Source organism: Natator depressus, chromosome 7 (genome assembly GCF_965152275.1).
Source record: "Natator depressus isolate rNatDep1 chromosome 7, rNatDep2.hap1, whole genome shotgun sequence".
NCBI lineage: Eukaryota > Metazoa > Chordata > Testudines > Cheloniidae > Natator > Natator depressus.
In genome coordinates, this window is record NC_134240.1 from 112,439,418 (window position 1) to 112,463,594 (window position 24,177).

A 24,177-nucleotide genomic window follows, 5' to 3' on the forward strand; every position below is an offset into this window, starting at 1 on the left:
GTACCTTGTGATTTCTGCTCAGCAAAATAAAAACCATATCAATTGCTCATACAACTGTGATTCTCTAAGTGATCACTCTCAGTGATTTTTTTTTTTTAACAAACAAAAACGATATTAGCCTGCCATCTAGTGGTAATGAAACAAAACAAGAAAGCAGGTTTCGATGGTCACATAAACACCACCCTATACCGGAAACCTATACTGATCGCTATTCCTACCTACATGCCTCCAGCTTTCACCCTGACCAAACCACACGATCCATTGTCTACAGCCAAGCTCTGCGATACAACCGCATTTGCTCCAACCCCTCAGACAGAGACAAACACCTACAAGATCTCTATCAAGCATTCTTACAACTACAATACCCACCTGCGGAAGTGAAGAAACAGATTGATAGAGCCAGAAGAGTTCCCAGAAGTCACCTACTACAGGACAGGCCTAACAAAGAAAATAACAGAACGCCACTAGCCGTCACCTTCAGCCCCCAACTAAAACCCCTCCAACGCATTATTAAGGATCTACAGCCTATCCTGAAGGATGACCCAACACTCTCACAAATCTTGGGAGACAGGCCAGTCCTTGCCTACAGACAGCCCCCCAACCTGAAGCGAATACTCACCAGCAACCACATACCACACAACAGAACCACTAACCCAGGAACCTATCCCTGCAACAAAGCCCGTTGCCAACTGTGCCCACATATCTATTCAGGGGACACCATCACAGGGCCTAATCACATCAGCCACACTATCAGAGGCTCGTTCACCTGCACATCTACCAATGTGATATATGCCATCATGTGCCAGCAATGCCCCTCTGCCATGTACATTGGTCAAACTGGACAGTCTCTACGTAAAAGAATAAATGGACACAAATCAGATGTCAAGAATTATAACATTCAAAAACCAGACAGAGAACACTTCAATCTCTCTGGTCACGCGATTACAGACATGAAAGTTGCGATATTACAACAGAAAAAACTTCAAAACCAGACTCCAGCGAGAGACTGCTGAATTGGAATTCATTTGCAAATTGGATACAATTAACTTAGGCTTGAATAGAGACTGGGAGTGGCTAAGTCAATATGCCAGGTAACCTATTTCCCCTTGTTTTTTCCTAACCCCCCCCCCCACCCGTTCCTCAGACATTCTTGTTAAACCCTGGATTTGTGCTGGAGAGTATTATCATTGTAAGGAGAGTGATCACTTTAGATAAGCTATTACCAATAGGAGAGTGGGTTTGTGTGTGTGGAAAAAAGGGGAGGGGGGGAGGAGAAAACCTGGATTTGTGCTGGAAATGGCCCACCTTGATTATCATATACATTGTAAGGAGAGTGATCACTTTAGATAAGCTATTACCAGCAGGAGAGTGGGGTGGAGGGAGAGAAAACCTTTTGTAGTGGTAAACACCCATTTTTTCATGGTTTGTATGTATAAGAACATCTTCTGTATTTTCCACAGTATGCATCCGATGAAGTGAGCTGTAGCTCACGAAAGCTTATGCTCAAATAAATTGGTTAGTCTCTAAGGTGCCACAAGTACTCCTTTTCTTTTTGCAAAAAAGCAGGTGATTTTTAACAAATCAGCTTATTTCCTTGAACCACACTGTTTCCTAAAATGGTAATAAATCTAGAAAGCTTTTCAAAGAGATGAAACATACAGAATTAAATTCCCCCAACTGGAAGAAAAGAAGAGGAAAATTGCCATGTTGCAATTCTATAGCTGACCCTGGGCCACATAGCCATGTGTCTAAGGCAGAGGCCCGCGACTGGATTGATAGCATTACAGATTTGCTGTGGAAAAGCCACAGAATGGAAATGATTTCTGGTGAGACTGCAACAATTTATGCTGTGGTTTGCATTGTAAGTTTTACTGCACTGAGAGAAATACACTACTTCCTTTCTCTGCTCTAGGGCTGCATGGAACCGAATCCCCAAGCTGCAGCCACAGAGGGGCTAACAGGAGCTGCAAAGTTCTTTCCCCTTCTGCATGGTTCACAATTCACTTTCTATAGTGTGTCACAATTCTGTTCCCTTCTACATTAGAACAAAGAGGTGCCTTGTTAACAGCACCAAGTTAACCGTTTTCCTTTTGTGCCCACAAATGTACTTTAGCAATAATAAACTGAGTGCATAACATATTTCCTTGAAAGTACTGACCACTCGGTAGGAAAAGTTGATGGCAAAAGCAAAGCCAAGAACCATTAAATACAACCAAAATTAACCACCAGGAAATGTCTCATACTGAGGTGTTACTGGGTTGTAATGTTAGCTTGTAGAGCATGGTCCTGGCAGACAAGACACTTGGATTCTATGCCCTGCTCTGACTTACTGCATGTGGCCTTTAACTTTGAGACCCTGGCTTTAAGGTACAATACGTCCAGAAGTATTTTAAGAGTGATATAGTTTCAATCTGTAGATTCAAGGTATTCCCAACGAATAGATGCCTGGTACAGTAGCCAGTCAGATTGCTCGAATGATTTCTTAACACACAATGAATGGTCTTCATTAACAAGAGGTAAACTGTAAGCAATTTAGCATAAGGATAGAAATAGACTATTTCCCCTTAGAACAGACAAGCTAGTATACTGTTAAAACTAGTTTAATTTATTTTAAATGAATAAGCCTTTAAAAAAAAAGTTTTGTTGATTCTGGAAGTGAAATGTTACATCCTCCATTTTATATTTGCAGAAAATGTGAGGTTGTGGTTATAATAAATAATAATAATAATAATGCTGTACTCAAAATATTTAGGAAATTGATTATAATACTTAGCCTTTCTATTGTGTCTTCCATCAGAGAACCTCAAAGTGCTTTATGCTGATTGAGCCTCACAAAATGCTCATTTTAGAAATAAGGAAATGGAGGCAGAGAAATTAAGGGACTTGCCTAAGCTCACACTGTGTCTGTGGCAAGAAGAAAACTCAGATCATCTGACTCATAGGCTTGTGCTTTAACCCTTTGATCAGACTCTCTGACAGAGACAGAAAGACAGGCCACTTACTTAGATGACTAAATATGGATTTAAAAATAACACTAAGCAACCATGTTTGAAAAAGAACCATAAATAATTATTATTAATAAAATCTAAAATTAAGCCAACTAGGAATTTCCAAGATTTTCGTCTTTGAAATCATGGGAGTACAGTAAAAGTGAAGAATAAGCATCATGCATCATGGTCTGTTTCTCCTTCCCATACAATCATGCACTGTCTGGATAGAGAAATACTTTCAATGGACATGGGGTGTATAAATTCATAAGCAGCGCTGATGGAATGTAATTTTCTAAATCCTGATTTAAGATGGCATATTTAACATTTTTTCTAGCAGTATTTCTTCACTTTTGGGGCATAGATTCTGGGATTCATTCCATTGCATATAGACTGAAATGTAAAAATATAATAAAACTAAGCTTACTTTTCAAACAAGGAGAGTCTGAAACTTCTGTCTGGCCTTGCATCCACCATATCACCTCGATCTCCATGTTGGTCTTCATCCTTCTCTGCGGGCACAGGACTGGATTGATTTCCTTCCATCTATGCACACAGAATAAAACAGAGAACTTGAATATAAGTGTCCTTCGAGGAGTGCTATTATTTTTTTTTAAACACTTCTGTAACTAAAAAGCCTAATAAAGCCCCCAGTCATTACACCAAATACATTTGGGGTTAATTATCAGACTGCTATGTTGCGGGATGTTTCATAGGCTAGGAGTAACCATAGTTTTCTGAATCCTGCATCAATCCGATACTACACGTATTCAACCACCGCTGCTACATTTTTTATTGTAATTATTAAAAAGTGACTCTAAAAATCTGTCCATAAACTGCAGCTAAGATCAAAAATAAAAATACATTTTTAGTGAAAGGTCCTCATACCATGCTTTCAAGATGCTTTGTAATCCAGTCAAAGTGGACCAAAACCAGTATGTTGGAAAGGCAGCTCTAAAAATCTGAAACCAAAATATTTAGGTTATTCCATTGTAGTTATAATCCAATTGGAAGATATCCTGAAAACTCAAAAAGAATGCTTTTGATTTTTCCAGAGACAAGTTGGGTGAGGTAATATCTTTTATTGGACCAACTTCTGTTGGTGAGAGAAACAAGCTTTCGAGCTTACACGGAGCTCTTCTTCAGACTTCAAACTAATTAGTTTCCCAGACCTGAAGAAGAGCTTTGTGCAAGTTCAAAAATTTCTCTCTCTCTCCCCAAAAGAAGTCAGTCCAATAAGACATATTACCTCTACTCACCTTGTCTCTCTAATATTCTGGAACCAGCATAACTACAACAACATACACTAATGGAAGATTTCGATTTTTTTCACATACATATATCCAATTGTGTTTGGGAGAAAAGTACAGTGATGTGACTCATGGATGTAGATCAGTCTTAATTTTGAATTTCACTACTTCTGTCTACTTCACACATTATTTGTTTTATATTTTCCTAAGATTTGTGTGTTTTTAAAAAAAACAAAGAAAGTTATGCTCAGAAATTAAAAAGCATATTACTCTTCTAAGATTTCATAGCAGCCCCCTAGGTAAATTATGGCACTTGGGACAAATTCGGCTTTCAATCAGTCCAATATAAATTCAGAGCAACTTCACAAAGTCAGTGGAGTTGTTTCAGAATTACGCCAGTGTAACTGAAAGCAATCATTTCCCCTGTATAAGAAAAAACATACTATTTACCAGGTGAAAAGGTTTTTTTTAAAATCACAGTATTTAGTGGAGAGCAGAACAGTTGATGCTTGTCCCATTACTGCAAACAATTATTCATTAAAGTAGCCCTTACTCATACATGTCCTATTGAACTCATCAAGTGACAGATTAGAAACATGGACTGTCAGATTAGATACCACTGGAACGTAGGACTATGCAAACAGATATTAGATAGGTTGTGTGGACGTTGATCTGAATACTGTGTACCAACCCCAGTGCAGGTTGAAAGTAAAAGGGAAAGTGGTTTTCAGCCTCCGCAGATTCTAATTTGTTTTAATTGGGAATACTCACAGTTCATAAAGGACTAGGGCTAAGTCTGATGATGTTTAATATGTTTCTCGGTGATCTGGAAAAGGATATGAACTTTGAAGGTGGCGGAATTTGCAAATTATTGCAAAAGGGGAAAAGATTATTTAGGGAAGACAAGGAATTTCAAAGGGACCTAATACAGATAGGTGAATGAATGCATGAAAGAAAATGAGTATTAATAAATGCAAAATAATGCACAAATGGATGGAATAATTTGTACTACCTATGGGAATTGCGGGATTCTAAATGAACTGTTAGCCTCTCGGGTGTGATTTTTTTTTTAAACAAAAATAGTTACATCACTGTGGAGGCAGTTATATCAGTATAAAGTTATCTTATAGCAATATAGCTTATTCCCTTTCCTGTACAGGAATAGACAGGAATAAAGTGCCTTTATACCAACAGAACTGCATCCACACGGGAGGGAAATGGAGTGTTGTTTCACTTTAACTACACCAGTATACGTAAAAAGAAAAAAGAAAAGGAGTACTTGTGGCACCTTAGAGACTAACCAGTTTATTTGAGCATGAGCTTTCGTGAGCTACAGCTCACTTCATCGGATGCATAGCATATCGTGGAAACTGCAGAAGACATTATATACACACAGAGACCATGAAACAAAACTTCCTCCCACCCCACTGTCCTGCTGCTAACAGCTTATCTAAAGTGATCATCAAGGAAGGCCATTTCCAGCACAAATCAAGGTTCTCTCACTCTTCCCCCCCCCCCCCCCCACATACAAACTCACTCTCCTGCTGGTAATAGCCCATCCCTCTTTGAAACCTCTCTTTATAATGCGCATGATAATCAAGGTGGGTCATTTCCAGCACTAATCCAGGTTTTCTCACCCCCCCACACACACACACCCCCCCCCTCCAAAAACCACACACACAAACTCACTCTCCTGCTGGCAATAGCTCATCTTACAATGTGCACAGCAATAATCCAAGTTTAACCAGAACGTCTTTGGGGGGGGGGGGGGGGGGGAGTTTGTAGGAAAAAAACAAGGGGAGATAGGCTACCTTGCATAATGACTTAGCCACTCCCAGTCTCTATTCAAGCCCAAATTAATAGTATCCAATTTGCAAATGAATTCCAATTCAGCAGTTTCTCGCTGGAGTCTGGATTTGAAGTTTTTTTTGCTGTAAGATAGCGACCCTCATGTCTGTGATTGCGTGACCAGAGAGATTGAAGTGTTCTCCGACTGGTTTATGAATGTTATAATTCTTAACATCTGATTTGTGTCCATTTATTCTTTTACGTAGAGACTGTCCAGTTTGACCAATGTACATGGCAGAGGGGCATTGCTGGCACATGATGGCATATATCACATTGGTGGATGTGCAGGTGAACGAGCCTCTGATAGTGTGGCTGATGTTGTTAGGCCCTGTGATGGTGTTCTCTGAATAGATATGTGGGCACAGTTGGCAACGGGCTTTGTTGCAAGGATAGGTTCCTGGGTTAGTGGTTCTGTTGTGTGGTATGTGGTTGTTGGTGAGTATTCGCTTCAGGTTGGGGGGCTGTCTGTAGGCAAGGACTGGCCTTTCTCCCAAGATTTGTGAGAGTGTTGGGTCATCCTTCAGGATAGGTTGTAGATCCTTAATAATGCGTTGGAGGGGTTTTAGTTGGGGGCTGAAGGTGACGGCTAGTGGCGTTCTGAAGTGAGCTGTAGCTCACGAAAGCTCATGCTCAAATAAACTGGTTAGTCTCTAAGGTGCCACAAGTACTCCTTTTCTTTTTTCTTTTTACGAATACAGACTAACACGGCTGTTACTCTGAAACCTACACCAGTATAGTCCACCTTTCTGGTGCAGACAAGGCCTAAGGCTGGGGGGCAGGAAGGGAAGAACCTCTGGGACTTAAGGAAGAGGAAAAGAAAAGGATAAAACATTGAAGATTGAAGGAAGACTCAGGCACTGGAAGTGGAGGGTCAGATGCTAGGGGGAAGCGGGGTTAGAAAGTGTGGCAAGAAAGGGGGGAAGGAGGGTTAAGCTCTGGGGTGCGTAGGAAGGAGGACAGGATCAGGCTCTGGGGCCAGAAAGAAAAAGGAGCTTAGAGGGGATGAGTTGCTAGTGGTCAGTGGGGAAGGAGGAGGACCGGGTCAGATTCTTGGGGACAGGGAAAAAGGACAGACATTGGAAGGTGGGGTCCAGGAGCTGGGGTGGCGGAAGGAGGGTTAGAGGTAGGGTTGCCAACTCTGAAATACAAAGTACAGGATGATCCTGAGCCCATAAGACAGGACATCCGGCAGTGTGTACTGAGAGCCCTCTTACAGATTTGCCAGGACAAAAAACGGGGCAACCATGGTTACAGGGTGGGGGGAAGATGATCAGGCATGGAGTGAGAGGTGGAATGAAGGGGTTATGGTCCGGCACTGGGGGAGGGGGTGGAAGCATGGGGTGGAAAGAGTGGAGTTAGAGCGGAGGTCGGATATGGGAAGGGAGAGGAGAGAATTGGAGTGGGGGTTAGAGGAGTCTGACAGGAGGGAGAACATGGGGTTAAGTCAGTAGGGGCAGACACTGGGGAAGGAGGGGAAAGGATTGGGGAGGGGTGGAAGGACAGGGTTAGAAAGGATTAGGCACGGGGGGGGAAGGGGGATAGAGGGGCTCCAAACCTGCCCCCCCATCACCCCTATGGGCAGCCCTGCGCCCCAGGGCCACTCCGGCCGGGGCGCTGGGTCGCGGCCGCACCACACGGCTTGGCCCCGCTCCGGACAGTGAGGTGAGGAGTGGAAGGAGGGGGTGTCAGGTACTGGGGCGGGGGGAGGAGGATCGGGGCGGGACGGGGTTTGAAAGGAAGGTGAGGTGAGGGGTGGAAGGAAGGGGGGGTCAGGTACTGGGGGGAGGGTCAGGACTGCAAACAGGGGTGGGAGGGGGTTTGAAGAGCAGGTGAGGTGGGGGGTCAGATACTGGGGGGGTCAGGGCTGGGAACAGGGGTGGGAGAGGGTTTGAGAGGTGGGTGAGGTGAGGGGGGGGGTTCAGGTACTGGGAGAGGATCAGCGCTGGGAACAGGGGTGGGGGGGGTCAGGTCAAGTACTGGGGGGAGGGTCAGGGCTAGGAACAGGGGTGGTGGGGGGGTCAGGTACCGGGGGGAAGGTCAGGGCTGCGAACAGGGGTGGGAGGGGGCTTGAGGGGGGGGGGTGTCAGGTCCCGGGGGGAGGGTCAGGGCTGGGAGGGGGCTTGAGGGGGGGGTGTCAGGTCCCAGGGGGAGGGTCAGGGCTGGGAGGGGGCTTGAGGGGGGGGTGTCAGGTCCCGGGGGGAGGGTCAGGGCTGGGAATAGGGGTGGGAGGGGGTTGGGGGGGGTCAGGTACCAGGGGGCGGGTCAGGGCTGGGAATAGGGGTGGGAGGACAGGACCCGCCCCGGGGGATCAGACGCGGACAGGTGGGGGCGGTCGCCTCGCCAGGGCCCACTGACCTTGCGCCGTCCCCCTCTCCGTCTGCAGCAGGGCCCGCTCCCGCTCCCGTCAGCGCGGCGGTCTCTGACCGCGCGGGCAAAGCGAAAGGAAAAGCGGCAGGACCCATGGGCCGCGCCCAGCGTCCCCGCCTTGTGCCCGGGCGGGCAGCTGCGGCGGCTCTTCCGGCTTGGAGGGGGCAGATACGAGCCCCACCGCCTCACAGGCGGCTGCCCCCTATCCCGCCCCTGAGGGGCACGGGGTGGGGACCAAGCTGCTGACGGCCCCCCTAGCGCAAGAGGGGGCGAGGCGAAGCTCCCCAAACCTGCCCCCTATCAGCCCTGTGGGGAGCCCTGCGCCCCACAGCCACTCCTCAGGGCCCGAATTTGGTGGGGAAATTTGCACCTTCTCGCTGTTTGGCAGCATGGGAGCTCTGAAAAGGGAATTTTCTCAAATCTCTTTGCCCTCTTGCCAACCCCCAGCCTTCAAAATCCTGTGTCCGGCTGCCCAAAATCCTGAGCTTGGTTTAAACAAGCAGGAGGACTTAGGGGGAGGCGGGTTGAAAAAACCCCACCCGTAGTCCTTTGGAGTTTCTTTTTCAATTAGGTTTCTGGTTTCTTAACACTTCTGGTTTCTTAACAATTAGGGTGTGAACACAGTATTGCTAAGTCCAAACGCCCAGCAATCAGGAATCTGGCCCTAAAAGTCCTGAGATTGGTTTACAAATCATGAGGTGTTTTTAAAATAATAAATAGGCGGGGCGGGGCGTTATTTCTCTTCTAGCTTTTGATCCTTCCAGCTGTGTTTGCTTCATACGTTCAGGTGTTTCTCTGCAACCCTGAGAGTTAGATACCTATTTCTTTTTTAAATGAAAGCTGAGAGTCTCATGGTTCTGGTAGCTGGGCCTTTAACAAAAATTAAGCATTTTGTAACTGACTAAACTAACTCCCTATGACTGCTGGGATCTTAACAGGGCACTTCACCTTGAATGGTCCCTTGATACGTGTGTCAACTACTTATGCTAAACAGTCTGTTCCACCTTGTGACAATGTTTCCCTGATTTGAAGAAGAGCTCTGTGTAAACTCAAAAGCTTATCTTTCTCACCAACAGAAGGTTAAATAAAAGAGACTACCTCACTGACCTTGTTTTTCTAAAATTTGTGAGACGCCCCCAATAAAATCAACACTGCATTTAGGTTACATTTTTAAGGTTTTCTCCACACCTCCAAGGGCTGGAATATATATATTTTTTAAAGCTGAGCTCATGTATTCGTATGACTTCATGAGCTAGGGTTTTAGAAAGACCCCAAATACCACAAGACTTGTGATAAAATCACAAAACTTGGTAACACCCTCTTCTAAAAGCAAGGCCATTGTTGCTAGGAAACAGGTTTGGTTTTACTTGGAACAGCTCAATTTTTGTTTCTAATAAGTATGTTTTTTGTTTAAAAACAAATCCTTTTTCACTTGATAAAATTCACATAGTTAAGGAATGGTTTTCTACACTAAAGGACCCACTTCCAGGTGATTACAAAGTTAAATGTGTAACCTGCAGAATAAATTACAGTAGTAAAATAATTTCAAACCCCTGTGACATGCATAGATCTGCAGGTGCACCCCACTTTGCAGGATCAAAGCCTTAAATGGTTAAAAATTGAATATCTAGGTCAAAAATCCTAGATGCACAGCATAATCTGTAAGCCTGATTTTAACATGCAGGTGTGAAAACTTGGTGGCCTTGCACCAAAACGGAAGGACAATGAAATCAACAAATAGAGAGCAGTACCTCTCTAAGGAACTCTGACAAGAACTGGAAATACCAGACTGGACTCAGTCCTGTTTCATTCTTCCAATTCTAGGCCACAGTTTAAAAGTAGTTAAAACATTTTATTTTTATTTATTCTTATATTTTATTTATTCTTATAATGTTTACTTCAACCCCATCCATGGCTTTGGCTTTGGTTTACTTCAACCACATCCATGGCTTTCACAGTAATTAAAAATACATAATATGAATATAATCAACACCATTGCTGCAATGGCCATTGTCATCTCCTCTCCTGGACTGAAGAACCTCAAGTGAGTTATTTAATAATATTATTAGATTAGATTTTCTAGCTGTGATGTAACTAGGGCCACTATCTTGGCTGTGGTTGATAGGCCAAGTGTCCCGTTTGTTACATAGCCTGTTAGGTTTGTTAATGCTTGGAATTCTTTGAAATAAAAGGCTTTCCCCAACCCCAGGTGGGGCCTCCCTGTATCTCAACGGCAGAAGCAATAGGAGGGGGAGAGGGGCAGAGAATGAGCTTGGTATTGGCTTTGCCTCCCCACAGCACACCAAGTGCAGGTGACTTGGGGCAAGGGTAGGGTGACCAGATGTCCCGTTTTTAAAGGGACAGTCCCATTTTTTGGGACTTTTTCTTATATAGGTGCCTATTACCCCCCAGCCCCTGTCCCGTTTTTTCACAGTTGCTATCTGGTCACCGTAGGTAAGGGGAAGTAATTTGCTCTTGTCTGGGATGTAGCAGGTTACACCCCCCAGGAGCAAATGGGGAGCATGGAGGAAATTGTGAATCTCTGAGTTAAATTTTCTTCCCTGAACTCCTTCTGGGGTGTGTGAAAGTAGAATGAATTATATTTAAATTATAATTCATTAAAGAAATGCTGCTTGAAAGGTTTGTTGAAATATAGTTGTCAGGAAGAGAAACATTAAGGAGTGTGAGACAATGGGTCCTCAAACTAATTAACTTAGAGCTCCTACTGAGCTAGGAGATTGGTAAACGTTAGTATGCAAATAAGATATGTATGTATATTTGTCAGTTTCTCTTCCTTTTGTCTCTTATGTTAAATTGGCTTTGGCTTATCTGTATAAATAAGTTAGCTTGAGCTTTTGCATGGGGCTCGCATATCTGGGTGCATTGGCAAAGCGCTTTGCTAATAAACCGAGTGGTCTGACAAATTCTGTGAGCCTTGAATCTGACTTTGACAATTTGGAGGTTCCACCGAGACGGCAACCGTCTTCACTGGGGCTGTGTGACTCCTCACCGTTCTTAAGATGGCCATGGCAAGCCGGCACCTGGGCATTTGGCCCAAGTGGTCCTCCGCCAGAACGGAAGGGTGCATGACCACAGTGAAGTCTACACCATCGAACCTGTTGGTTCCCACTCTGTTCTGGTAGGGATCCCGGGATCTGACATCAGGAATCTGGTCAGGTAATTATTTCTGTGTTTTGTCCGGACTGAGGACTGTCTTGTCTCTGTGTCTATCCGTCCTCCCTGTGGTGTGTTTGAGTCTGGGCGCCGTCTCCGTCCGGGGATCAGCTGACCAAAGGGTTCCTGTCCCCACGGTCTGAGTGAGTGAAATCTGCACAATTGCAGCCGCACCATGCCTTGGGTAAAACCCTTGGTGTGAAAGCAAGGGCGATTGAGGCAGTACCCTGTGGGCTCCTTTTGTGTGTTGCACCGGGCATCGCTCTGACGAATGCGATTTTCCTTCTTGTGTGATTGGTGTGTAAAGTCCTCCTGTATGGGTAACCAGACGTCTAAGTCGGGACAGTTCCCTAAAGGAACGCCGGCTCATTTTATATATTTTAGGAAGGGTCCGGACTCCTGTAAATTTCTGGAAAAATGGTCTAGGCTAACTCAGGAGAATCCCAAAATTCAGTGGCCACTGTTAGGCTCTTGGGACAAAGACCGAGTAGACGTCTTAAAAGACAAACTCGGCCAACCTAAAACTAAATTGGCAAAAGGAGAGGTTGATTGTTTCATGCAGTGGTGGGAAGAGGCAAATCATAGGTGGACAGAATCAAAACTTGCCTCTCTCAAAGATTCTGGCTTCTATCCCACCAGATGCAACTCATTTTACTGTTGTTGATTTGTGCTCTGCTTTCTTTTCTGTCCTGGTTCACCCTGACTCCCAGTTCCTGTTTGCCTTTTCTTACAAGGGGCAACAGTACACATAGACCACACTGCCCCAGGGGTATACTGAAAGCCCGTCACATTTTTCCCAGGCATTAGCCCGAGACTTTGCTGACCTTGTTTTCCCGTCCAGGTTCACACTAGTCCAATATGTAGATGATCTACTCCTCTGTTCCCCTTCATTGTCTTCCTCTTTACTGCCCTAGCAAATAAGGGTCACAAAGCTTCTCACTCTAAACTACAACTCTGTCAAGCTTCTGTCACATACCTTGGCTTTCTCCTCTCCCAGGGTTCCCGTGCACTTTCTCGCACCCGCGTCAAGCTATCCTTAGCTTTCCCGAATCCCGCTCCCCATGCCAGGTCCGGAAGTTTTTAGGCCATGGCTGGATTTCGCAGACAATGGATTCCCTAATATGCCTCCCTTGCAAAACCTCTCCAGGAACTCACTCGATTCTCTGTGCCTGACCCCATGCCGTGGCCTCCTGAGGCCAATTCTGCCTTTGTTTCCCTCAAACAGGGTTTGGCTTCTGCCTTAGGGCTGCCTGACTATTCTAAGCCTTTTACCCTTTTCTGCCACGAACAATCTGGGTGTGCACTTGGAGTTCTCACTCAGGTGCACGGAGAAAAGAACCGCCCAGTGGCTTATTTCTCTGCCACTTTAGACCCTGTTGCCCAAGGCTTACCCCCCTGCGTGCTGTGGCTGCTGCAGCGTGCCTAGTCAAAATATCTGATTCCCTTGTTCTCTGCTCTCCTCTTACCCTCCTGGTCCCTCCCTCTGTAGAAACTCTCCTGCTACAACGTAACACAGGCCACCTCTCCTCTGCCCGCCTTACCAGGTACGAACTTTTACTACTATCAGCTTCATATATCACCATAAAGTGTTGTTCTCAGTTAAACCCTGCCATCCTCCTTCCTTTGTCTAATGACGGTGATCCCCACGACTGCCTTGCAACTGTCTCTGCTGTCACCGTCCCGCGCTCTGACCTTTCTGATGTCCCTCTCCCTAACTCTGACCTTGTTTTATTTACTGATGGTTCCTGTTTTCGAGACGACCAAGGTCGTCTCCTTGCAGGATACGCTGTAGTTTCACTCTCTGAAACCCTGGAAGCTGCGCCTTCTGTTACCTCAGCACAAGTCGCTGAATTAGTTGCCCTCACCCGCGCCTGCTTTTTGGCGGAGGGACACTCCGCCACCATTTACACTGACTCCCGCTATGCTTTTGGGGTTGTACATGACTTTGGTACCCTCTGGCAAACTCGGGGTTTCCTTACCTCTGCTGGTACCCCTATTAAAAATGGGCCCTACATCACTGCCCTCCTGTATGCAGTTTTACTTCTGTCTGACCTAGCTATTGTTAAGTGCCCTGGCCACTCAATGGCAGATACTGATGTTGCTAAGGGTAATGCATTTGCTGACGCCTCTGCTAAACATGCTGCTGCCATAGAACCTTCCCCAGATGCATTTCTAGGTTCCCTTTCTGTTTCTATACCGCCGCCGTCCCTCACTGACCTCACCCTGCTCCAAGACTCTGCCCCAGAAACCGAGAAAGAATCCTGGGTTGCCCAAGGTTGCTCTCTACATCCCGATTCTCTTTGGCACTCGCCTACTGGCGCCTTTGTAGGCCCCTTTTCACTCTGCCCGTCTCTGGCTGCCCTGCTACACAGTGTTTCGCATGTCGGAAAGGAGGGGATGGTCTCTGCTGTAACTAAGACAGGATGGTGGGCCCCCCATTTTAGCTCTTTTGCAGCCCGCCACTGTGCAGCCTGTACCATTTGCCAAAGCCATAATATTGGTAATCCTGTAAAAGTGGCCCAGGGGTTCTGGGATCTGCCTCAAGCACCGTTCTTGCATTGGCAACTTGATTTTGTACAAATGCCTAAGTGTCAACAATATGAATTTATATTGGTTATGGTATGTTTATTCTCTGGTTGGATTGAAGCCTTTCCTTGTCGCAAGGCTGACTCACTGTCTGTTGCCAAATGTTTGTTAAATCATATTATGCCTGCCAAGGGAATTCCTGCTACTCTGTCCAGTGATCGGGGTACACATTTTAGTGGACAGCTTGTTCAACACCTGGACCGTATATTGCATATCAAACACCTGTTGCACTGTCCCTACCACCCACAGAGTGCAGGTGCAGTTGAAAAACAAAATGGTGTACTTAAGAATAAGCTTGCTAAAATTTGTGACTCTACAGGATTAAGCTGGCCAGTAGCCTTACTATTAGCCCTTATGGACATGAGATCCACTCCATCCCAAAGGCATAAATTAAGTCCCTTTGAAATTGTTATGGGACGCCCTATGCGAGCTATGACTACCATTACTCCTGTTCCAGATTTGAACTTGACTCACAGTGCGCTCCTTCAGTATTGCAAGGGACTAATGCAAGCTGTAAGTCACTTCCATTCACAGGTTCGAGCTGCCTGGCCCACGGAACCCACCTCCGACTCTTGCCACAACCTGGAGCCAGGTGATTGGGTCTATGTATGGCGCCATCATCGAAAGCACACCTTGGAGCCCCGGTGGAAGGGTCCTCATCAGGTACTGCTTACTACACAGACGGCTGTTAAACTATCTGGCATCGCAGCGTGGATACATGCTTCACAGTGTAAGAAGGCACCATCCCCAGAGAACCAATCATCACCTCAGGACAACGCAGAGTCAATTTTGACTCCAGAAGAAGACGTAGAGGAACAGTCTGTTACCTTACAATCTACGCTCTTGTAAGGGTTGCCAGAAGCAGACGACCAACAACAACAACAACAAAAAGCAGCAGCGAGCCTAGCGCCTACTGCCTGGTGGGCATAAAACCGTGACTGCAGTTCCCTCAGTTGAGGTTGTCAGAACCAGAAGAGCCTTGCCTCCAACATGCACCTCTGCCTGTTCCTTGGCTGCTGGTATCTTACGATCTGGGGAGACCACGATGACAATTCTTTTATCCAGCAGCAGGTGTGGATAGCTCAGACCCTTAATATTTCTAATTGCTGGGTCTGCAGCCACATCCCAGCCCACTCTCAAACTGGTGTTCCTGTCCTGGCTATCCCACTCAAGTCCCCAGACCTCACTGGAGGGCCTCGTCCATTTAACAAAATATGGAACAGCAATGACACTTGGGAAGTGGTGGGAATAAATGCATCTAAATGGATAAGTGTGGTGGAGGGAAAAGGTCATTGGTGTTGGGTGTGTAATGGGACAGGGCTGGATCTGGGGAAAAGCCGTTGCCTTCAGCATATTGTGGCCAATGGTGTATGGGATTATTCAAACAAAACTAAAAAGTGGCGGGCCGGGTATGGAGATATGAATTTTTTCTCAACCTGGGATCAAACAGAGAAATCCATCTCATGTTCCCCCTATAGTAACCTTAGTGAAAACAATACAATCTTTCAATGTTATACAAATAACACCACTCCTCGTAAGGAGAATTACCCGGTACCCTTTGGGGGATACTACTCCTCCTTTGCAAACACCTGTATGACAAATGGGTGCAACCAACCCCTACCGGCCTTAATAGGCCATCACTGGGTGTGTGTGGGACCAGAGCTTATACCGCACTACCAGCTAATTGGCCAGGAATCTGTTATCTCGCCAGACTCTTCCCACAATTCCGAGTGCTAGGAACCTTCCCTCGAGAACGCCTCCGCAATTTCAGGCGAAAAAGAAGGGACTTAACAGATGCCCAATGGTATGTAAATAACATAAGCCCTTTAACCTGGGAAGAGGCCATTGGCGGTTCCTTAATACCATTAGGGGGAGTAATACACCATGCAAAAAAGCTCCTAAGGTTACAAGCAGTAGTTGAAATAATGGCAAATGAAACCGGAGAAAGTTTAAGAGCCCTGGCCAAAGAAACAGGGGCAATCCGACAGATGGCCCTCCAAAACCGTCAGGCTTTGGACATAGTGCTGGCGGCAAAAGGAGGGACTTGTGCTCTCATTGGAAAAGACTGCTGTGTGTATATACCAGACAACACCAATGAGGTAATAGATCGTGCTAGCCACTTAGAGCAAATCGCATATCTTCCCCACGAAGAGCCAAGTTCTTTATGGAAGTGACTAAGTAACCTTTTCAATTTCTCTGGCATAGAAAACTGGTTGTTTCAGGGAGCCCTAACTCTCCTGTTTGGAATCCTAATAATTTTTGTATGTTTTCAGTTACTTTCCTGTTGTATCCAAAATTGTGTTAGGCATGCTACCCAGATAACTGCCCCAAAACAGAGTGCTAATTTGATGATTTTAAATATCACTGATGAACAAAGAGATAAAGAACGATTGATATGTGGAACCCAGTAATTGCTGGTCATTGTGTAGCTTGACCAAAAGGAGGGATTGTGAAAGTAGAATGAATTATATTTAAATTATAATTCATTAAAGAAATGCTGCTTGAAAGGTTTGTTGAAATATAGTTGTCAGGAAGAGAAACATTAAGGAGTGTGAGACAATGGGTCCTCAAACTAATTAACTTAGAGCTCCTACTGAGCTAGGAGATTGGTAAATGTTAGTATGCAAATAAGATATGTATGTATATTTGTCAGTTTCTCTTCCTTTTGTCTCTTATGTTAAATTGGCTTTGGCTTATCTGTATAAATAAGTTAGCTTGAGCTTTTGCATGGGGCTCACATATCTGGGTGCACTGTCAAAGCGCTTTGCTAATAAACAGAGTGGTCTGACAAATTCTGTGAGCCTTGAATCTGACTTTGACAGGTGGCACAGCTACCTTACACAGGGCTGTTCCTAAAGGCACACACTATCGCTTAGTGAGCTCTAGGGTGACCAGATGTCCTGATTTTATAGGGACAGTCCTGATATTTGGGGCTTTTTCTTACATAGGCTCCTATCACCCCTCACCCCCGTCCCGATTTTTCACACTTGCTGTCTGGTCACTCTAGTGAGCTCATATACCGCACATGGAGGTGACCAGCTACCTACTAATTTGATAATGGTACTGTTGATACCATTAGCTCCATCCTGGGGTTATGACAACTCGTGTTAAACTGCAAAGCCTAGAAACTGAATGACCAGTTTCTATCATTCACATGAACATGATTCTTTTCTATGAGTTCACTCTTCTATTTAGAGAAATGTGTCACTGAGAGCTCCCCTTCTGTACATACTTACCCAGTTGCCAAAATAACCCCTCTTAGTAACTGGCAGCTTTAAAAGCCAGCCAGCAGCTGACTTCGAAGCAGAAGGTCAGCAAAAGAGAGTGAGACACTTCGATTCAGAACTTTAATGTGATCCTTGACTGCAGAGCAAAAGGGCTTGATTGCGCTATCTGGAGTGTGTTACATACAGACTGGAAAGTCATCTTCATAGTCTTTGAACCTTTTGTGTATATATAGATATATATATTCTTCACTCTGTTGATTTCAAGATGAATGTTCAGCCTTGTGCTAGATGCGGTTTTGGGGTTTACTCTGCTGAGAAGATAAACTGTATAGATCAGGTCAGTAGACATTCTCTATCTCGATCATTTTGGACATTAATAAACATATGCATTGGTACTTTTACTTACTAATATTGGGCCTCATCCTGCTTCCATTGAAGACACTGCCAAAACTCCCCAGACTGTACATTCTTTATTCATACTGGATTTCAGAACTGAGATGAACTTCATGATAAAAGTTTGTTGGAACAAAATTAAAAACAACAAACAAATTCAAAATGACAATTGATCTATTTAGTGCATGTCCATTCACACAGTGGGAAATGGTTATTAATTATATGGATAGAAGGGATCAATATTGGTGTTTAAAAATCACTAGAATAATACAATATGAAATACAAGAAACTTTCACTATATTTTTATCTTTTGCAATTCTAGACATGGCACAAAGCCTGTTTTCACTGTGAAGTCTGCAAGATGATGCTGACTGTAAATAACTTTATCAGCTATCAGAAAAAGCCTTACTGTCAAGCGTAAGTGTGCTTCCTTATAAAAAATAATCATGGTGTAAAATTTAAGTAACCATAATTCATTAGAAGAGTATGTTTGGGACAGATTCTGGTCTCACATATTGTTGTGTGAAACCAGAATAACTCTACTGATTTAGTTGGGGTTGGTCCTGCTTTGAGCCGGGGATTGGACTAGATCACCTCTTGAGGTCTCTTCCAACCTTAATATTCTATGATTCCATGATGCTTCAGTGGAATTACTCTGGATTAATATGGGCAGCACTGGCAGATGAGATCGGAATCTGACCTCATATGTAACATTTGCGAATACAGACTAACACGGCTGTTACTCTGAAACATTTCCACATTTGTCATGTTGTCTTGCAGCTTAGAAGACACCAAAATAAGTGTCATTTGAAGTATTTAGAAAAGTAAACTATTGTGACTATACTATGATTTCTGTATTGGCGATTAAGAGTTAACAAGATGTGAATTCACTTAGTAGCCAGAAAAATATGTAAAATGCAGATTTTAGAGGGAGGTTTTTTTCTGAAAGTTTTTTATTTCATAATGATCAATTCCTGTCAAATTTGTCATTTGAAAGGAAGAGATGACAGTTGTTTTTTATTCTATTATTCTCTTTTGTTATTAGAAACACAGCATTGATATGATATGATCATTAAAATTAATTTAGTTGTAGGCACCTACTCTATAAAACAATAACTTGTGTGTAACCCAATAGTCATGTTGGGGAGTGGGACGGGTTCATTCAGTGTTTTTAAGAAATATAAGACTAAAAAGAAAACCTATCTTTCTGGTGGTCAATAACGTTTCTAATTTCCCATTACACTTTCTTTTGTAGACATAACCCAAAAAACAACACATTCACAAGCGTATATGAGACACCTGTAAATATAAATGTGAAGAAACAATCAGAAGCAGTAAGTGAGGTAAGAAGCTTTAGGAACAAATGTGTTTTATATTCAGCTGTATTTTATGTTTCAAAAGACACCATTGTAGTCATGTGTTCTGTTCTAGAAATGTTCTAAAACACAAAGTCCAGGCAGAAACTCCTTCTTCTCTCCCATGGTCTCTTTGAGAGTATTAAAAGTTTGTACCCAGGTTTGGATCAGAATTTTGAAAATGGGCCCCAACAATCAAATACTCCCATACTTAAGGGGTTTGAAATCCAGATCTTGATTCAAATTTCCCAGTTTGATCCCATCTCTGCGTTGGTTATGCTGATGTATAGATTTGTTACAATTTTTCCTTAGAAATATATCAGTTTTATGTAGAAGAAGACACAGTTTGTAACATTTGTTATAAATATTTCAGTGAATGCTGGAGCTGGCCGGAAACTTTTGAAATTTAGACGAAATGAGGGAAAATGTCTAAAATTTTATATGTAGTGTGCTGTTGCTGTGTTGGTCCCAGGATATTAGAGAGACAAGATGGATGAGGTAATTTTGTGGAATATTTTTCCTTTTTTCAACAAGAAATTTTTTTCTATCTCTGGTGAATTTGTATCCTACGTGTTCAGTATTCATTTTAAAAAGAGGAATAATATATTGTGCCTGTTCAACTCTACATTGGAGAAACAAGGTGGGTGGGAGAGACAAGCTTTTGAGCTTACGCAGAGCTCTTCTTCATGTCTGGGAAATGTATTCAGGGTGTCACAACTAAATATAGGGTGGAACAGATTGTTTAGTGTAAGTAGTTAACACATATTACATGTATTTTAGACCTGAAGAAGAGTTCTGCATAAGCTCAAAAGCTTGTCTCTCTCACCAACAGAAATTCGTCCAACAAAAGATGTTACCTCAATCTGCCTTATCACTCTACATGGCTACAACACTGCTTACAACTCTACATTATAAAGCCGTTGAATTACATTGCAAAGAAAAAAAGCAAAAGAATAATTTTGTCAATATCACTAGGAACCCCCAAGATAGAATTATAGCCTTACTTCTTGTACATTTGGGGCCTCACAGTCCTTACTCGGCCAGCAAATCTATTAATATTATTGGGAATCTTCCTGATTGAGAAATGCAGGCTCAGTGTGTAAAGGGATACTTATCTAATATTGTAAGTGGCAGTGCTCACAGAAAATTGCTAGGAATGCTGAACAAAGCTGTGCAAACTTGATAGTTTCCATCATGTGGGTTCATGAAGACATTTTTGTAAACTTTCTATCACTTGCTTTGAATTCTGAGTTCAAACACCAAGCAAAACTTGACTGAAATCCCCAAGTCTTTGATACCAAGCCACAAAGCAGCTTCAGTTTTATTATAATCTGTACCCAGAAGGTTTTTCAAGCATCTGATGAACTTGGCTGAGATTTATAAAAAATAAAAGTCAGGTTTTGCATGGTTTTGTTTTGAGAACATTTTTACTGAAATATTATGGGCGCATTGGATTTTCTTGTACCTGTACCTGTATCAAAGGCTGTTGTGCTCCTGAAAAACACTGGGGGAGCTCAAAGTCTTTTTGTTTTATGGCATTCTTTCCTGTCTTGTGGTGTTTTCCTCCAAAGACATTTGTTTCAATTTTGTATTTCTGGTAACTTTAATGTTAGAAAAGTACATAGTAAGATGGCAAATAACCACTGGTAACTGGCCCATTTCCATATGTAATGTAGCTTTATTGACTTTAGTCCCCTTTGATACTATAAAAACTATTGTGATTATTATATATAGTAAGCATAAACAGTGTGTTCATATATGATTTCACGTCCTACTAAAAATTCTCTGTAAAATAAGGGAAGGAAGTTGTCTTATTTAAATTATTGCACACACTGTTCATATTTTTTCTGTTTTCTGGACAATGCTGGCATCATCCATTTAGCAGCATTCATCATACGTTGCACTTTTTCTCCCATCTTTCTTGCACACCATTTTTATGCATCAGGTTTTTGCAGTAACTCAGACAATCTTACAACAACAACCAATATACTTCCTTTAAATTTTGTGTGACAGAGCTGGTCTGGAATGAGGCTGGGATTATTGCAGGTTCTATTTCTGTTTGCAGATTGTGATATGAGACCCTGTTACTTCCAGTGTGTTGGTGTGTATATATACACGCAAGGCAAATTATAGTTCAGAGATCACTTTCCCTTCTTTTCTCACCTAAAGGAGCTTCTGTCCCTTTCAATCACATAGGGAATTTTGAACTCCAAAGAGGGGGTAGCTAAGTGTACTTAAGGGCCTGATTCTGCAGTCCTTACTCACTGAAAGTCCCCATTCACTTATATGGCAGTTTTGGGTCTAGAACTATGTATGCTAAATGTATAAAAGAATTCTCACTTGAGAAAATGTTTGAGTTGAAATGTTAATGATCTCAAGTAAAAAGCATATTCAACTGGTAAAACTGAATATGGTTTTACTTGAGAACATTACATTACGTTAGAGAAGAAGGATGGTTTTGCTCGTAAGGCACTCAACTAGGACTCAAGAATTGAGTGCAATTCATTGCTGTGCCACTGACTTCCTGTGAGACATCAGGCAAGTCACTTAATCTCTCTCTGCTACTTCTCTTCACCTGTAAAATGGAGATATTGATACACATTTTCGGCATTCTTCTGTCTTGTCTATTTAGATTGTAAGCTCTTCGGAGCAGCAGCTATTTCTTATGTGCGGGTACAATACCTAGCACAGATAGCGCCCGATCTCAGTTGGGGCCTCTAGGTGCTATTGCAAAACAAATACTAAATTGTAATAAAGTGAAGACATGGAGCTCAATTTTGCCATTCATTTACCTTTGTGCAACCTCACTGACTTCACTGAGGCTGCACAGGGTAAAGGAGGTAGAATATTACCCACTGACTGATACACAGGACCAATGTTTCATACTAACACTTGAACTGTATGTTCTGTGCAGATTTCTCTCTTGATTTCAGTTGTTGTTATATTACTGGTGTCTAAGAACCAAATTCTCTTCTCAGATTTTCATGGTAGGCTTCAATTCCAGTGTGCTGCTCCTGTGTGAGCAGAATATCTTAGTCAGAAGCCACTATGTGGATCAGAGAACAGATGTTTGCACTAAGGGATAAATCTAACCTCCTTCTCCACCGATACCTTAGGCAGTGGTAGGAGGCAGGTCTGTGTTCCTTGCATGGCACAGAATCTAGTGCTTGTGTGGCCTTCCTGTATGGCAGCTGGCAGAGGGAGGATGGTGATAAACAAAAGGATTGAAGTAGAGTTGGCCAAGTAAAGGGGACTCTGGTGGGGTGGAAAGGGAGAAGAGAGTGCAGTGAGCAATGTTTTCTCAAGGGCTGCAGAGTTTGGGTTGTCTAGGCCTGTGTTTGTTTTGTAGGGCCTAACATAAAATGGTGTCTCTCTGTATCTGTATATCTTTAAAAATATATGGCTATATCCTCAGTTGATGAAAACTGACAAAGCTTTCAATGCCAGTCTACACCAGTTGAGGATCTGGTACATAGATATACACACAAAGTAGCAGAGGTGTGCATTTGATCATAGCTTTGTTATGTTAGGAAGTAAACAAAGTCTTGCACTGGTTTAAAATTATTCTCGCTGCATTTTGCACTTACTGTATAGTACTACGTACCCAGGCACGTTCAGCACTTTCCCACCTTAAAATGACAGCCTGATGCATCCATGATGTGAGAAAAACCTATACATAATGATGCCATTATTTTTTGTAGATTAAATATCGAGAAGAGGGAGAACAATTCAAATCGTTTTTTCACTGGGATGTGACATCTACAGATATGGAAACTGCCCATAGAGTTCAACAGCTGGCCCGTCAGGTTAGAGATATTCTTCAAGTACACACGTTCATGTGAGCAGCTAGTATGCAATCCGCCAAACGTCGGCCTGGTGTGAGCTTCTGCCCCATGCTAAATGGGATGATTATTGCTATGCTTTTATTCACCATATTTCAGTCATGAGAGTCCATTTATTATTATTTCCTTAATAGCCTGTTTAAATTGCACTTGCTTTTCTAGGTAGCATATTTTAGTCATTAAAAAGAGGAGAGCAAGAGTCAGGAGATTTGGATTCTATTCCTGACTTGGCCATGGAGTCATGCATGAGCTTGGTTAAGTCACTTATATTCTCTGTGCCTTTGTTTCCCCTTCTGTAAAATGGGTATAATCAGACTTGCCCATCTCTGTAAAACTTTCACAGATCCTCAGATGAAAGTTGCTGTGTAAGTGCTAAGTATTATTATAATCCATCATTTGTCTTGCCACTTTTTCTATTTACTGCAAATATTGAATGAAATTCTGGCCCCATTAATGTCAATGGTAAAACTCCCATTGACTTCCCTGAGGCCAAGATTTCACCCATTGTGTTTTGCTAGTGTTTTTTTTTCTGCCTGCCCCAGTTTCTCCTCTGACTTGATCCTGAAGTAGAGCCATAATGCTGAATTTGTGACAGTATTAATTTTCAAGGTGAGTGTTGCAAACACAGGATCAGGGACAGAAAGAAATTGGGCAGGGAGTTAGGAATCCCTGATTAAATTCATCGATGTGAGCTAGTAATAAAGGGAGAACAGAAAATGACTGCTCAAGATAACTATTTATTTAAAAATAAAAGGTTTTTGCTAGTGTTAAAAAATAAATCTCCCTTAACGCAGAGACTGGAACAGTAATAGAAAATGTAGAGGGCTAGCTCGATGATTTATTAGGCTATAGAACCATTCATCTTATTTTGGTGGATCAGACCCATCCCACGTCAGTAATAACTAAAATATGCTGCTTTTGAAATGGTCTAAGCCCATTATCACTCTTCTTGGCAGTCTCAGCAGACAGCCCAAGTACTCACAAGTCTATAAATAACTGTCATCTCAAGAAGCTGTCCCTTTTGGCTGGGCAAAGTAGATGCTGCCTGTGCGGGTAAACAAAGGACTTCACTTTTCAGAGCTTTCAATCTGGCATTTTTCACACACTCTGAATTCTTATGAAATAGGTCTGACAAAAAAGAAAATGTA

The 24,177-nt window shown here is 43.1% G+C and overlaps 2 protein-coding genes across 3 annotated transcripts in view; one reads left to right on the top strand and one right to left on the bottom strand.

Moving 5' to 3' along the window:
* CASP7 (caspase 7) overlaps positions 1-8,565 on the bottom strand; it is a 29,780-nt gene extending 21,215 nt beyond the window's left edge. Inside the window, exons 1-3 of one of the 2 annotated variants that reach the window (XM_074960051.1) lie at positions 8,441-8,565; positions 3,876-3,949; positions 3,415-3,533 (exon numbers count right to left, since the gene is read on the bottom strand). In XM_074960051.1, coding sequence (XP_074816152.1) covers positions 3,415-3,533; positions 3,876-3,878 — 122 coding nt within the window. In that variant the 5' untranslated portion in view covers positions 3,879-3,949; positions 8,441-8,565. The remainder of the gene's footprint in view (positions 1-3,414; positions 3,534-3,875; positions 3,950-8,440) is intronic. The other variant, XM_074960052.1, reaches the window with a different exon arrangement.
* Positions 8,566-17,521: 8,956 nt separating this feature from the next.
* Positions 17,522-24,177, top strand: part of NRAP (nebulin related anchoring protein) — a 62,444-nt gene continuing 55,788 nt past the window's right edge. The window contains exons 1-4 of the mRNA XM_074959304.1: positions 17,522-17,776; positions 18,155-18,249; positions 19,088-19,175; positions 22,889-22,993. Coding sequence (XP_074815405.1) covers positions 17,705-17,776; positions 18,155-18,249; positions 19,088-19,175; positions 22,889-22,993 — 360 coding nt within the window. The 5' untranslated portion in view covers positions 17,522-17,704. The remainder of the gene's footprint in view (positions 17,777-18,154; positions 18,250-19,087; positions 19,176-22,888; positions 22,994-24,177) is intronic.